This window comes from Acomys minous (genome assembly GCF_964271855.1).
Source record: "Acomys minous genome assembly, chromosome: 11".
In the NCBI taxonomy this organism is placed as follows: Eukaryota; Metazoa; Chordata; class Mammalia; order Rodentia; family Muridae; genus Acomys; species Acomys minous.
The window spans coordinates 37035740-37052238 of NC_140492.1; the positions used below are offsets into that span (position 1 = coordinate 37035740).

General features: G+C 41.2%; 2 protein-coding genes across 5 annotated transcripts in view; one reads left to right on the forward strand and one right to left on the reverse strand.

The window, feature by feature from the left end:
- CMSS1 (cms1 ribosomal small subunit homolog) overlaps window positions 1–16499 on the forward strand; it is a 293718-nt gene that overhangs the window by 87824 nt on the left and 189395 nt on the right. The window lies entirely within an intron of this gene.
- The window catches only part of FILIP1L (filamin A interacting protein 1 like), a 240945-nt gene that overhangs the window by 85301 nt on the left and 139145 nt on the right, over window positions 1–16499 (reverse strand). Inside the window, exons 1-2 of one of the 3 annotated variants that reach the window (XM_084801233.1) lie at window positions 3699–4910; window positions 2808–2981 (exon numbers count right to left, since the gene is read on the reverse strand). In XM_084801233.1, the coding sequence (XP_084657359.1) occupies window positions 2808–2981; window positions 3699–3941 (417 nt within the window). In that variant the 5' untranslated portion in view covers window positions 3942–4910. Of the gene's footprint in view, window positions 1–2807; window positions 2982–3698; window positions 4911–16499 lie in introns of those variants that run through there. The other 2 variants (XM_084801231.1, XM_084801230.1) reach the window with 2 other exon arrangements.

Below are 16499 nucleotides of genomic sequence, written 5' to 3' on the forward strand. Positions count from 1 at the left end.
GAGGTTGCATATATCTTGCATATCAGATATTTACATTACGATTCATAACAAGCAAAAATACTGTTGTGAAGTAGCAACAAAAATAATTTTATGGTGGGTGTCACAGCATGAGAAACTGTTATCCGGTCACACCGTTAGGAAGGTTGAGAACCACTGCTTACTCAGAGTCATCTGTCACAATGGCCCCATTTTCATTCCATTCTCCAGGAGCCACATTGGGTTCAGGCAGTTCTCAGAACACACAGCGATACAAGATTGCTTTATTTTAATGTTGAGACCTTTTCCTCCCCCATCCCAAACGTCTCCTGTTCCCCACTCACTCCTCGACAGAGCAGTTTCCTTCTTCATATTAAAGCCCGATTCCTGAGACTTCCTTTTTTCACATTCCATGTCTCTAGAGGAATGGTTTGAATTTCCTATATGTTATTCAGAGCAGTCCCCAGGCAGCTTGCCTTTGTAACAGCAGTCATCAGAAAGCTGTTGCATAACGACCTCGCAGAGAAGATGCTCCCTGAAGAGGCTTGTTGATTCTGGAGTTGCTTTAGCTTGTGTTTGAAGTTTTGTTCCATGACTCAGTGCCTCTTAGAAAATATGCCAGTGGTTTTCCCTGCAGTCTCTTCTCACTCCTGACAGATCACACAATGGACCCAACTCTTCCCGAGTACATGGAGTTTGGCAAAGTCACTTTTCTATTTTATACTTGAGATTCTTCTTTTATAAAGCAAATGAATGGATTTAATGATTTATAAGATCAAACCTGGCACCTTAATTTTTACAACAAAGCAACAAGTATTCTAGTGACTCTTCTGTCATTTGAATGCCAAGCCCTTTTGCTTTTACTAGGAAGAGAAGATAAGCCCACACGTCACCTGGGACCAGTGTAAGACACTGTATCATTAGGTGCTAAAAGATGATCAGACACCGCCCTTTCTGTGTTCTATCCTTTGTAGCTTGAGTCTGGGAAGGAAAGCAGCAATACTTGTTGGCAGTTTCAGGGGGCAGCTGGGTAGAACATTTAAGAAATGGCTTACTAATGTTTACTGTGTGTTGATAACTTCCGGTTAGTCAGCTTGACTCCTGTCCCTATACAAGCAAAGTACATTTGATCCAGTTGTAGTTTTGACACCAAAACTCCTTTTCATGGTCAGAAAAATAAGGACTGTGTGTGTATGCTCTTCTTTTGGCTTCTGACTTTTAAAAGGGAAATAATAGTTATCTTTGTGTTAATATATGCCAAATAACAGACAACCCTAATATGGGTTTGGTCTTCTTTCTAATCAAAAAAGATTTTTTTTTCATGCAGATGTCTTACTGTGTGACTAGGATATAGATATACATAGTCTCAATCAGTCCACTCTCCGCATTCCTTTTCTTCAGCCTCATCTAAGGAATTCTTGTCAGAACTCCCATTTCTTTTCTGGATGCCCCTTCTCACCTCTTACCTATTAGGGAGAGGAGAGTAGACAGCTTTGTAAGTACTTATTTGGGCTTCAGGAAACTGATAGCCAAGGACAAAGACATCTAGACTTGTGAAGCAGGAAAAAATAAAAGAGAAAAGTTGACACAACATGGAGGTAGCAATGTGTGTGAGATTGGGTGGGGGTCTTGGTAGGTAGAAGGATATTTGTAGAAGTGACAGTGAAGGAATGTTGAATTTGTAAAGCAAGAAGAGATTAAGAGTGACATTCAGGGACACTTTACAGAGACAGGACTGCCACTTGAGGAGTTTTACTCGGGGCATTCTCACCCACGATCATTTTGCATTGCACCTCATGTAGTCCACGTATCTGTCAAACCCAGGGGAAGGTCGTTGGGAGCCAGGATAGTTTTAGCGCTGTTGACTTGCATGCAGCATCAGTTCCTTTTGTTTAAAATTTGGATTAAGGCATAAATCAACAAACTTTGGGTGGTCTCATCCACACCACTTAGAGAAGTGCATTCACATGACCAAACTACTTCAGAATTTGGCAAGACAGTAGTCTTCTCTCATGAGACTCCCAAGACAAGAATAGCAAGAGCATTGGAGGTCAAGCCTGAGCTAGATTGCCAGAGCAAGGGCGGGGGTAGGGCCGGGGAGTGATTTGTCCAGAACTTGCTTTCATTCTCTCAGCCTTAACTCATATTCTTAGTTGTTTCCTTTTATAAAAATGAAAATTATGTAAGTTTCCATTTAGATCTCTGAGGAAAAGAGAAAAATAAGAAAGGATGCCAGAGTTTTATGTTTTCAGCACCAAAAAAGGATCAAGAAGCCCCTCATCTCTGGGTAGTGGCAGCCATGTTTGGGTGGCTCACCTTTGTCACCACAGGATGCAGTGGGTAGTAGAAAGGTCCTCACTGTCAGTATGTATTTGAAGGACAGAGGATATACCATCTTCTAAAATTCTGTTTCTTGGGCAGTTTAGATCATTTCCTTTTAATGATCAAACTTTCTATGACATCATACCTCAGTGTTTTAACCTTGATAATTGAACTTGATCTGCTTTTTATTATAGTCTGGATATCCTTCAGGCCCCAAAAGAAATGCGTGTGCTTGCAGGATTTGCGCATATGTGAGCTCTTCATTTTACGTTTCACGCCAGTGGTAAGAAACAAAAAACAAACCAAAGTGGAAGCATCTTGCCTGTCATTCTTTTTTCTCCCCCATAGAACTTGTAATATCTGTCAGCTTGGGTAGGTTTTAAGAGCATTTAGGACATTATTGTAAAGACTGAAAGAAGGTACATATCATGATCACTTGCTAGGCCCAGTCTCTTGGCTGACTGGTGTGCTTCTGCCTTCTAATTGCCCACAGCTACTGTGGTACCTACCTCATTCATTGGTTTCTCATAGATATCCTCTTGCCACGGGACAGATTTTGCTTGAAAAGCATCTCTCTGGAGAGCCTCCAACACCTTTTTTGGAGTGGCAAACCCATACTGAGCTTCCAGCAAAGCCAAGTCTATTTTTTCAGCCCTTAAAATGCCTATGACTTCATCTCGAGCCTGGAAGAAGAAACAGTATTTCAGAAGGATTGCTTATTTACCCTCAGGCTCAGCATATGCTGTCTTGTGATAGTTGGGCGATTGTTGTCCTTCAAATATAAGTGAGCAGTAGCTGGTTATAGTACCTTTTGGAGAAGGCACCCGAACCATGTCCCTTCATCACTCTTACACTCCACTTACAGTTTACAAAATCATCACTGTACTACACTGGGGGACCGTTTCATCCGTTTCCAACAGGAGATAAGATAGCCCTCCGTGGACTGTCATTTGGGCTTTCACTGGTTAGGGAGAAAGATCCTTCTTATGTGTAGCAGCTGTTTTTAAGTTTTTATGTAAATTGAATGATTGATGATGCCAAGGAACCAGTTTAAATGGAATACAAAGTGCGTATTATTATTAAAACCAATGCAGAAGTGATCTGGCACGATTGTATAAGATGTGCCTGTGAGCTAAAGCTGCCGAGCTGTGTGAACAGAGGATGTGTCCCTTCATAGCGTGCGTGCCAATTATATGTCATAAGGACAACCCCTTTTAGATGTGGCTAATTGTAATTGTGTTTTGAGTTGGTAGAGGAGAATTCTGTTTGTGTAGTTATGCCTTGCTTTTGGATATGCACAACGATGAACCGCAGCTATCAACTTCTCTAGCAACAAGCACACCAGATTCATAAGCAGGCTTCCCCTTAGGCCGTGCAGGGATGGCCCCAGCCTAGCTGACCTGCAGTTCTCCCTCTAGAAGGCTGAGGAGAAATAGTAAGTCATCTCTTGAGAGGTCTTCTGCTTGGTGGCTTTTGCCAGTGTGTGACTTCTCTGACGTGAGACATGGAAGGACCCCATCTGACTCAGTAGCGGGCTCTTTTTCTTGCACAATGTGCTTTGTGTCTTGGAAAGTGTGGAATTTGCTATGTCTTGGGAATTGCTTTGGGGCTGAGCCCTCAGTGTTGCCTCTTCTGGACCGCATTCTTCAAGGACTGCAAGAGAGAAGACACAATTTGTAACTCATTAGAAGTAGTTTTATAAGTACCTATTACTGCCTTAACAACGCTACGTTCTTGTAATATTTACCACAGCCCCAAACTTGATCTTTCTTAATGTGTACAGCAGAGAAGGGTATTACCAGATTCATAAATCACCGTCTTATTTACACTTCTCCTTTTAAAGTCAACATTTTAAAAGCTTGTTCTGCTGTGATTAAAGCCACTTACGTCCATGGGTAAACAGACCGTGTTTGAACTTCAGCCACCACGCATTCCACCACAAGAACCCAGGTCATACCTCCAACTGTGGTGGAGTGCTTACTTACATCTAGGCATACTTAGCATTGTGAAAGGATGAACTTGAACTTGCTAATGGTTTTTCTTTAGCCTCACATGACTTCCTTTTGAAGTTGTTGCTACTTTTCATATGTATGTTTTTGTCTTGTTAATTTTTTAGCTTTTGGCACATGAAGACAGGACGGCCAGAATGTCTGCTAGAGAGTACATTAGGTTGCTTTGTTATCAAGGCAAAGTTTAGTATTAAAAATATCCAGGCCCACTCCTTGACTCCATTCCTGAGAGCCTACCAAAGTTCCAGAAGTGTCACCGAGATAGATAAGTCCCAGCTTGTATTTGATGCTCTCATCCATAAAGCAGAGGCACCAGTGCAGAGTAGCTGACAGGAAAAGGACCACATGAACCCCATAGCTGAGGACACAGCTAGCCGAATGACTGACAGCAAGAAAAGCTCTTTCGCCTTGGAGATTTCTGACTAGTATGAAGCTTAGAGAGGAATCAAAGTAATATACAGGCAGATACATTTGTTGGTGTTTGTTTTGTTGAGGCAATACCTTCACTCTATATAGAACTCATTACATAGACCAGGCTGTCCTCAAACTTGTGGCAATCCTCCTGCCTCTGCCTCCTGAATACTGAATGAGATTTCTGGCATGTACTACCATAAAATCCCCACCCCTTGCAACATCACTGGTGCTTACTTTCAGTACACAATAATAATCTTTAACATCTGAGAGGGGTAAGGACTGCAAGCATACAGGTTAACTGCTGCCATGTGCTACCTTGCATACTTGGGAAACTTTAATAAGTTACCATGTATACAAGAAAACTATTTTACAAGTAGTGTATTGTAGAAGCAGTTAAATCCCGTGTGTTTATCCTCTTCCCTGCCACTTCAGAAGCAGCCATAATCTTAACTTGGGATGTAATATTCCTGTACATGTTTCATACATTTAAAAAAAAGTATGTGTGTTACGGAACAATAAAAACATGCATGTTTTTAAGCCAATGTATGTAACATGTTGATATGTTTCTGAAACTTGTTTATCTTATATTTTAACAATTTACCTTTGTTCTTTTTCTGTAGTTTGTATATTTTGCTTGCTACGTAGGGTTTCATTGTTGGAATAGTGTACCATTTACTCACCCACTTTCTTTTGATAAATTTTTAAAATAATTTACCTTCCCCCAACAAACACATTATTAGAAATGTGCCACTCTGGATATTCTTGCTGATATTTTTTCTGGTGTATGTACATTTCTTTTCTTAGAACTATGTTTTAGGACACAAGAGTGGAATTTTGAGCTGTGAAGTATGTGTGTCTTGAAGTATCACTAGAGATGCTTGTTCCTGTAAACAGACCATTGCAAACCACCTCAAGACCCACGACGACACTGTGTAGCACAGAATAGTATCTTCTACAAATAGTGAAGAACTGAAAGTACAGAGAACTTTGTAAATAGAAGAAATGAAAGCACATGTAGTCCCTAAGCCTACATTCTTAAATGATGTTGAAAAGCCAATATGCTATATATGCTACATTGCTTAAGACAAATACAGACAACCTGCTTCCCACCATAAGAAATGCTTGTTGCCTGGCTATAGAGAATATGTAACATAGATACACTATCAGTGAACAATGATGTGTGGCAGTGTTGTCACTGGCTCTTTGCTAAGTAGCCAGGGACAAGAAGGAAGGGGTGTGTGTGTGTGTGTGTGTGTGTGTGTGTGTGTGTGTGTGTGTCTGTGTGTATGTGTGTATATGTGTGTATGTGTGAAATAACTTACATTTAACTAATATGATTTTGTTACTTTGTTACTTGGGCTGGCTCCAAATACCTGGACTCTAGCAATCCTCTGTCTCTGCCTCTGACGCTACTGGTAGAACTCAACTATACCAGGTAGAAATTATGATGAGTGGGAGATATGACTATGGAAAATTGTACTACAAATATACTAATTTAATTGTAAGCAGTGCCCATGCACTATTATATTAACATATTCTGTGCCTTATGGAAAGGTATTTTAAAACAAAAAGGGAAAGATGGATGTAAATTATATTTCTAATTATTTTCCTCCAGGCATTGTACTTTGTTGAACACCTCAAGGATGCCCTTGTTCTGTACTATAAAAACAATGGAAAGTTATCACAGAGATTAGATATAGTCATAGCAATAAATACTGTTCTCTGCCTTAAATTTGCACGAGAAGAACAAGGTTATCTCGTGCCTTACACATAATGTTTTTATTCTGTCTTCTATTGGGAGGAGGAGTTACTGAGGATGGTACCAATTATCTGCTCTATATGAGCTACACCAAGCCCTAATACAGTTAATCCCTGTCATGTCTCCTGGGATGTACCTTGCCTGATTCAAGCAGAATGTTCTTCAACATGGTGACCAGTTTGCTCCTTGTACTTTCTGGGCCTTTTGTCTCAGGTGTTTATTATTGTTCTAAACTATTCTAAAATTAAGATAGTAGCCACAGAGACTCAATTCTGCGGCTCACTCCGTAGCTTCACCCATCTTGCGTTGTCCTAAGATGCACATTTCTCATGCATCTAGCTGCAGGCTGTTTGGTGTACTGAGGCTTCAGCCAGATTGTCTCATCTCTGGACTCATCCTCTTGTAGGCTAGACCCAGATTCACCCTTGGTAGCATCAGTCAGCAGCATCAGCAGCACGGCAGCAGTGAGAACAGAAGCTCTCGCTCAAGCTCTTGCCTTAGTAGATTCAAGTGTGGAACGATAGCTTTCCCGTGTATAGATGGAGAGAGATGTACACTCACAAATCAGAGGCATTTGGAAAAGCCCACCACAGCTACACAATCACAAAAATCCAATTTAAAAGTGATAAAATATATTTACTTCTTTAGATGTATTTTTTCTTAAAAGATTTCTATGTTGTGTTCTTTTTGTTTTTTTTTTTTCTTTATTTCTGTCGTCTTGATTGCTGAATATATATCTTTGTTTTTTATTATAATTTATTCAGATTACATCCCAATTGTTATCCCTCCGCTTGTATCTTCCCACCCTCCCTCTTTTGTCTTATTTCCCTCCCCTAGATCTCTGACAGAAGGGGACCTCCTCCCCCACCATATGACCACAGCCTATCAGGTCTCATCCTGATAGCCTGTTTCCCCTTCCTCTGAGTGCCACCAGGCCTCCCCACCAAGGGGAAATGGTCAACTGGGGTCAGGATCCTCCAGCCTTGATGGTCTCCTTGTGGGGTTCTCTTGGATTCTCTGGGTCCTTCCTTCCCTCCATTCTAACATATCACTCTCACCTGGAGTCCGGCAGCGAGTCCCTGTAGGGAACAATTGCCTATGGATGGGAATCACCATGTGCTTTGCTGCTAGTCACTAACTACTGCTCTTCCCTTGTCATTTGTCCTAAAGTATGCCCTTCCTCCATAGCAAGATAGCATACGCTTCTTTGCTTCTTTGAGCTTGCTCAGCATTGCTCGTAAGCACTGCCCTTTGTGCCCAGGCTGCCCAGGCTGCGACAGAAGATGGAAGGGGGCTCTGTGCTTGCTGCTCTCCCCTCACTCTTTAAGTGACCAAGTTGACATCTGACAAAAGAGAGCCAGTGACAATTTGTAAATAGAAAAACAAGCACACAACTCCAAAATTTTAATAGCATGTTTATTGTTCTTTTCAACATGATTATAGGGTTTTTTTGTTTTTGTTTTTCTTCTGAGACTACCAGGTCTGTCTGGGAACTAGAGTGAGTGGCTGTAGTACTGCTGAATTAATGAAGCAGCACTCAGGGATTGAGAGCAGACCCAGCGTGTACGGTGCCTGGTCGGCTGAGTATGTGTCTCTGCATGTTTCTAGTGGTGGAGTTTCCTTCCCCCTCTGCCAACACCCACAACATGATCAGTAATGAGAAATAATTACCAAGAGGAAGAAAACAAAGGCATGAATTTAATGATACTCATGCGTTGTATTATCAGTGACTTCATTGTTTCTCTTGGCAATTTTTAAGTACATCTGTGCATGGCCCAGGGATACAGAGTGAGGTAAAGAAAAATGTATTTGCAATGGTGGTTCAAGATTTATTTATTTATTTATTTATTTATTTATTTATTTATTTATTTTATTTTTAGTGCCACTTTACAAAGAAGGAGGAGGGAGGATAATTGTCTTTTTCTTTAAACACCAAATGCCAAGTAATGGTGACTTGCTGCTTCCATAAATGCACCACCTTTACTGCCCTCCGTATGATCCAGCGTGGCCTTTGAGTGCACAGCCTAAGAATCGGGAAGCCTGACTTCTGGTTCCAGTTCTTCCTTTACCTGAGCAGGCCTGACTTCCCACTTACAACATGAAAATTTTGGCTTGTGTTGACCCTTCCATATCCTTCAAGATGGAACAAGAAGCAAGGCTTCTTCCCCTTGACCTCTGCCCTGTCTCTTGCTCACTAATGGCTCCCCTGACGGCAGGACTGGGGCTGGAGCCTAGATGAGCCCTGAAGTCTTGGGGCTTCCCGCACTAAGGTTTTGTGATTCTCTGTTGTCTCGTATCCATGGATACAAATACCATGCAGTTGGCAGCGACAAGTAGATTGTATTTTGTTTTCCTTTGTAGTGACCTTGGTCTGTTTTTCTTTGGTTTAAACTAGTTGAAAATATGGCAGATTTTGGTAAGAATGTGTCAATGCAGGAGAAGGAGTACAGAGAATGTGAGGGTTTTTCTTCGTAAGTTTGTTATGAGACAGGCAAATGTAAATAGAAACTTATTCTGTCCACCCTCTCTTTCAATGCACGTGTCCTAGTCAAGTCCTCACCCATGAAGTAACTGACGTCACTTTTACTATCTTGTACGCCACAAGTGTTTACTGTACATTACTGGATAGTCATTCAGAAATAGAGTCAGGATTAATATATGGTTAATTTCCTGAGTAAATTATGGAAGAAATATGATTTTGTATAAAGTACCTTGGGAAAGGCTCAAAAGAAATCAGTTTAGGTCTTTTTCACTTACTATAATATTGAGGTAGTTAATCAGAAGTACTTTGGCTTAAAGGAAATAATAGTAACAGTAAGATAACTAGCATTCGGTGCTTACCATGCACACCCCTGTTCAACGTGGCCTTCCTTAGTTAACTTACTTAATCCTCTCAAACTCCTTATTTCTCCTCTCTCCACTTTGAGGGAAGAAAAACAGAAGTTGGGAATTGTTCAAAGCTACAGTAGCAAAATTGGGTTCTAATTTGGTCATGTACATCACCCACGAAATCACCACTGTCCTACTTAGAAGTTATAAAAGTATAAAAGAAAATAATAAAGGAAAATCCTAGTTTAGCGTTGATAAGTGTCGTTGATGCCTTCCCCCCCCCACACACACACACTTGTAAATTCCCGAGGACTCCAGGTAATACAAAATTCCAAGTAACATAAGTGCACAGCTTTGGAGCAACTGGTCTATTCAGTCAGAATATTTCCCAGAATATTATACATGTGCAGAAACATATTTGAATGTACAGTTATTCGTAAATACCAGTTTTCCTTCTTGACTACCTTGCTAACATGTTGGAATGGCAGGAAACATGCCTCAGGGTAGAATATGAGGTTTGTAGAATTTGGTAGCTCTGAGCTCAAACCCTTGCTCCAAGGGAGGACTCTGGCCTTGGATCCACGCCCTTACCTGTGAAATGAAGATCATGGTGCCTGCTAATGGATCTGTGGTGCAGCCAGCAAGCAAAAGCCTCCTGCTGTTCATGCCTGCGTCCCCCGTATTTAGAGGAACTGGACCCTCAGCAGGATTTACAGGATGACTGAATCATGCAGTTCGTCCTCAGCAGAGCTGGTTGGGTAAGAGCTACTTCAGGGTAGAGATGATTCATCAGGAAACACTGGTTCGAAGTGCTGTAGAGCTACTGAGAAGCAGTGTGTAGCCAACTACATGCCAGGCACTGAGTGAAGTGTGCTGTGTGTACATTATCTTAGTAAGCTTAAAAGACTTTTAGCAAAAAAATAAAATAAAAATTAGGAAAAGGCTTGCTAAAGACAAAGTAAAGTTGTAAACTCATGTCATCAAAGACATAGAAAATGCCTACAGGCTGGGCGTGGTGGTGCACGCCTTTAATCCCAGCACTCAGGAGGCAGAGGCAGGCGGATCACTGTGAGTTCGAGGCCAGCCTGGTCTACAAAGTGAGTCCAAGACAGTCAAGGCTGCACAGAGAAACCCTGTCTCGAAAAAACAAAAACAAAAAAAAAAAAAAAAGAAAGGAAAAAAAAGAAAAGAAAAGAAAGAAAATGCCTACAAAAAGCTGAGTGTGTGTTTGTATACACACATGGTAATATGCCAGGGGGACATGACTTTAGACCCTAAAGGAAAACTAGCGATCTCCTTTTAATTTCACCAAATTTAGAAAGTGTTTGATAGCACTTCCCCTGAAAAATGACTAACTCTTCTCCCTATATACATAAAATGAGCTAAATGTCCGTCACACTTTTTATTTGGCCATCATTAGCTTTGTGTTGGGGCATGTTATAGTTTGTTAATTTTATGTCCTTTAAATTTAATTTAAACATGTGGTGAATTTAAGGTGTGAATTGTTATTTTGATGACTGGACAACCGCATAATGCAGAGCCATCCTATGCCGCCTTGTTGCGAGGAATGACACAAGATGTATTTAAAAGCTCATATTTCAGTGATTTCCTGTCTGGTAACTTTTCAGTTCCCACTATTCTCTGCATTGAACCATTAAATGAAAACTTAGTTCCCTCAAAGGAAGATGGACAGAGCTGGAGTAAGATTACAGGGTTCTCAGCAGAACTGTTTAGATCTTTAGTATCATTTGTCTTACAGTAAATGTGATTGGTGGTGAAATGCTTTCTATAAATAGATGTTAACAGTGCTATGTCAGAATAGCCAGGTTGTGCTTGCATGACCAGATTTTTGGAGGGGCAGGGAGGTGGATTTTGTTGGGATTTTATTTGGTCTCTCAAACAAACAAACAAAAAAAATTTTTTTTTTTTTTTGGTTTTTCGAGACAGGGTTTCTCTGTGTAGCCTTAGCTGTCCTGGACTCACTTTGTAGACCAGGCTGGCCTCGAACTCACAGCGATCCACCTGCCTCTGCCTCCCGAGTGCTGGGATTAAAGGCGTGCGCCACAACAAAAAAATTTTTAAGTTTCTTTTTATTGCCCTAGTCACCAGCATTTGAAGACACTAAACTCAGCCAGCTGTACTAAACCTATCTGATGGCTACCAAGACAAATTGAAAATCAGATAACCTAATTTAGCATTTGTCTCTCTTTATCTTTTTCTCCCATTTTCAATTAAAAGAAAATCATCAGCACATTCCACTATTGGTATTTTTTTTTTCCCTGTAGGGCACGGACACAGTTTCAGAGAAGGGAATGAAAAATGGTGAATGTGGTTTGTGTTGATTCCCAAAGATCCTGAGTTCTAAGAGAAAACCCCACAGACTCAGATGTGAGCAGCACTGCCTTCTCCTCTTCCCCACAGAACCAGGACCTCAGGTCTCCCCTTGTCAACAGATGCAGCCAGCTCGCAGCAACATCAGGTCATATACCTTGTTCTTTCTCAGAGCTAACACAAGCAAAGCCACCTCCCTTGTCATAGAAACTGCCATCTTTTAATGGGCAGGATTATTCTCTATTATAAAGACACAGTTTTTCCAACCTATTCCTTGCACCACCTGGTTTCAGGCCGTCACCTGGCACACAAACACATTATAATTACACTCTTTTAGACCCAGTCACTCTCCATTAGACCTGAGTCTTTCTAAGGAAACGTAGAAAGTTGGACACAATTTCTCAGATCTTAAACACCAAGGAAGCAACAGATTGTTGAGGGTGTTTATAGGGAAGATTTTAGCAACTCTTTGTTTATCAGCTGTCAGTTGAAATTTTACATTTAGACCCCAAAATTTAATAAGAGACATTGATGAAAACTTATTCCAGGTTCCTATCAAGTGTTTACTTATAAATATCTTTCATGTGTATGTTGTTTGCTTCCATCAAATGATAGTTATTCATCCTATTTTGCCAATGAGGAATTTTAGATTTAGGAAGCACAAATAACTATAGTCAACAAATACTGGGACACACACACACACACACATCTTTTTATGTGCTCTCCTTGCTCATGCCAGACCACTGACATTCATAGTCGCTATTTAACTTGAAGGTGCTCTTTGGTTCTTGTCTTCTAACTGCTGCAGTCCCAGAGGCAGCTAGGCTGTAGATACAGAATAAATAGCCTGCTGATGAGGTCTAACAGGGCAAACTTACATCATGGATTTTCTTAGCTCTGTGTTATGGAGAAAGGACAAAAAGAAATATAAAAATCTCCTGAGTATAAATAGTTGATTTATCCAAGTTTTCCATTACAAATCAGTGGCTCTTTAAAGAGTCCTTTCTCATTTACGGTTGAAACAGCATTAAAAATGGTTTCCAGATCTGGTGGAATAGAGCAGAAAAAGAAGATTGTTTTCATGTAATTCAAGTTAGCTCTAAAAGCCACACTCCCAGGACTAACGCAGGGCTCTCTTGAAAATAATAGGATTTGTTTAAGTTTTCAAACTATATCACTACATCACTTAAGTATTTCTTCCTGCTCTGATTTTTCTTAGAAGTGAGATGGGAGCATGCCAGTCGTTAAAGCTTTCTGTCCTCTTTGAATTTTTGTCTAGTGTGGTCAGCATGTCCAGTCTCCTTTTTCCTATAACTAAGCCCCACTGAAGTTAATGGACATGGCTGAGGTCACGCCCAACACTAACACCAGCACAAGGGTCTTCTGCCCACAACTGTTGCTGTGTCTGCTAACATGTCCCTTGCTCGTATCCAATCCGTATTTCCAGCTCCAGAAAGATACAAATTCTAGAAAATAAAAACATACCTTTAAGAGTACTTGAAAGTCTCCCACAAAAAGATAAAAAATAGTCTTTTTCAACCATCTTCCTCATCCTTTGCATAACAGGTCACATGACAACATAATCTTTTCTGCCCCTTCTTTTATCTAAGGCAATGTGACTAAACAAGAAAAGTATGTATTACAGACAAAAAGTCATAACTCATAAGGCAGCTGGGCAACATGAGACCTTTGAGCCACTGACTGCCTGCTGCCCAGCATCTCAGGTGCACCCCAGTATTATCCTGTAACTGGGGAGAAACCCCCAACATCTCAGGTATACCCCAGTATTATCCTGTAACTGGGGAGAAGGCTGAATGACTCCTTACTTTTTTTCTGCATTTTTAAATATTGTATTAATTTATTCATATTACATCTCAATTGTTAGCCCATCCCTTATATCTTCCCATTCCTCCCTCCCGCTTTCCCTCAACTCCCCTCCCCTATGACTGTGAATGAGGGGGACTTCCTCCCCCTGTATATGCTCCTAGGGTATCAAGTCTCTTCTTGGTAGCCTGCTATCCTTCCTCTGAGTGCAACCAGGCCTCCCCATCATGGGACATGGTCAAATATGGGGCACCAGAGTTCGTGTGAAAGTCAGACCCCACTCTCCACTCAACTTTGGAGAATGTCCTGTCCATTGGCTAGATCTGGGTAGGGGTTTCAAGTTTACTTCCCTTATTGTCCTTAGCTGGTGCCATAGTTTGAGCAGGACCCAAGGGCCCAGATCTGCCCATCAAAATGTTCTTCTTGTAGGTTTCTAGGATCCTCGAGATACTTCTATTTCCCCATTCTCCCATGCTTTTCTCACCTAAAGTCCCAATAGGATGTCCTCCCTTCTGACCCACTTTCCTAGTAAGTGAAGATTTTCATGGGACATGCCCTTTGGGCTAGTATGCAGATATAAGTGAGTATATACCATGTGACTCTTTCTTCTTCTGGGTGAACTCACTCATTATGATCATTTCTATCAATCCATTTGTCCACCAGTTTCGAGAATGCCTTGTTTTTAATAGCTGAGTAGTATTCCATAGTGTATATGTACCACAGTTTCTTTATTCATTCTTCTACTGAGGGACACTTAGGCTGTTTCCATGTTCTGGCTATTATGAATAAGGCCACTGTGAACATGGTTGAGCATATGCCCTTGTTGTGTGGTAGAGCATTTCCTGGGTATATTCCAAGGAGTGGAACAAATGGGTCTTGAGGAAGCCCTATTCCCATTTTTCTGAGAAAGCACCAGATAGATTTCCAAAGTAGTTGTACCAGTTTGCATTCCCACCAGCAATAAAGAAGTGTTCCTCTTTCTCCACATCCTCGCTAGCATGTGGTGTCTCCTGAATTTTTGATTTTAGCCATTCTGATGGGTGTAAGATGGAATCTCAGAGTTGTTTTGATTTGCATTTCCCTGATGACTAAGGATGTTGAGCATTTCTTTCAGTGTTTCTCAGCCATTCGATATTCCTCTGTTGATTTTTTTTCTTCTTATTTTAGTGGATGAATAGGAAAGCAACTTTTCAAAATTTTCCTTTCATATCACATAGTGTAATTTTTGTACTTTGTGCCTTTAAAAAATTAAACACATAAATTTATTTATTCTCCCTTGGCAAATGCAAAGATTAAAAAACAGGTATTGAGAAACTCACAACTTAGTATGGTAGAAATGTAGGCTCATGTTTGAATACAAAATACTTTTAAAAACACACAATAAATAATCTACAGTATACACAGTACGCAGTAAGTGCTTTAGGAATATTTGAAAAGGAGAGACTAGCTCTGCCAATGGACTTGCTGAGGTCCCTTTGCAGGTAAGCTGGTTCTTGAAGGATAAAAGGAGTTTCCAGGTCAAATGTACAGGAAGAAAGTGGCAGGAAAACGTAATATATGTAAAATATTAACCGTTCCTAGGACTAAAGCAAAGGTTATGTTCAGCAATGCAAAATAAGGGAACACGTGGGACAGATACGGTTGCTCCTCACAGGGCACCTCATCTATTAAACAAGGTGCAACAACCAGTGCGCAGCAAACACTCTGGGAAATGAAATGGATCAAATTAGAGAACGTGGGTGTATGGTGCTGTGTCCCAGTACCCAGTACATGTCAGGGACTCACAACATCCTGGTGGAGATGACCTGAAGAAACAACTTCATCCCCTTATTACCACACGTGTCCTCCTCTTAACATGAAAATAGTTTTAGCATTTTGATGCAAATGTATTTTTTAGTTCTACTTCATTCACCAAGTGAAATGAGTTCGTCTAGTCAGAGCTAAACAAGTAGTTTAAGAGTGTGTGCTATCTGAACCCGAGATTGGCAAACTGAAGGAATTGGGATTTGGCCAGGAACCGATCGATTGCTGCTGTCCAGTAGAGAAGTGATAGTGAACTGTGTCCCTGCCAATGTAGAGGGGCTTGGCATGAAGTGACTCTTTGGTCTACACCGGCCAAACTCTAGAACTGCTGTAAACAAGACCACAGTGTGCTCACCAGACTCCTGATGGTCAGTGAAGACTTTCAGAATCCATCATTGACACAGAGCTTACTAGCTCCAGGGACCATGGTAGAACATTTTACATGCATAGTTTTGTTGGAATGAACCCCTATGAGTTCATGTTATTATCAATCTGTGCTTTAATATGGGTTCTCAGACCTTAAACCCTATGAGGTTAGGTCAGCCTGCCCCAAGCCATACAGGCAGTAAGTGGCAAAGCAGGCCACTACATACATACTTGTATGTTGCATGAGTGCCTTCTCATTAGAATTGATGGCTTGTAACAAGTTAGGACAGATACCTTCTCAGCCAAACTGTTACAGCCCTGTATCAGCAAAATTGAGGTGGCCCATCCTGTCTCATGAAACACCCTCATCTCGAAGTGGTGAGAGATTAAACAGTGTGGCTTGCATTCAAGCCCCTTTATTCAGCTATGCTAGGCCGTGGGAAGAGAGAAGCTACAAAATCTGGAAGTCTGTAAACAGTCACACAGGTATATCAAGGAAAGCACAGCAGCCAGGAGAACACTGTAAGGTGTTATGGCGCCAGCTAGACCGTAAGAATTTGGGTCAGGCCTTGGGTCTTCCAACTGAAGTGTTTTCCTCATGCCCTCATGGAGGAAGTGGCTGGAGAGGAGAGCTGGCCTTTCATACTATCAGCTCCATCAGAAGAGCACTTTGGTCATTAAGGGAGTGCCCCTTTGCAGCCTGTGGAACAGAACCAGATCTCAGACACTCTGAAGCCTGTCAAGTGTAGCAGGTCCTCTCAGCCTGAGACAGATCAAGTTTGCAGCTTCTGCCTGTCCACTGTGTATGGATCCCTGTAGCCCTTTGTTAGAAAACATTCAGGGCCGCCAAGAGTGTGTGCTGACCA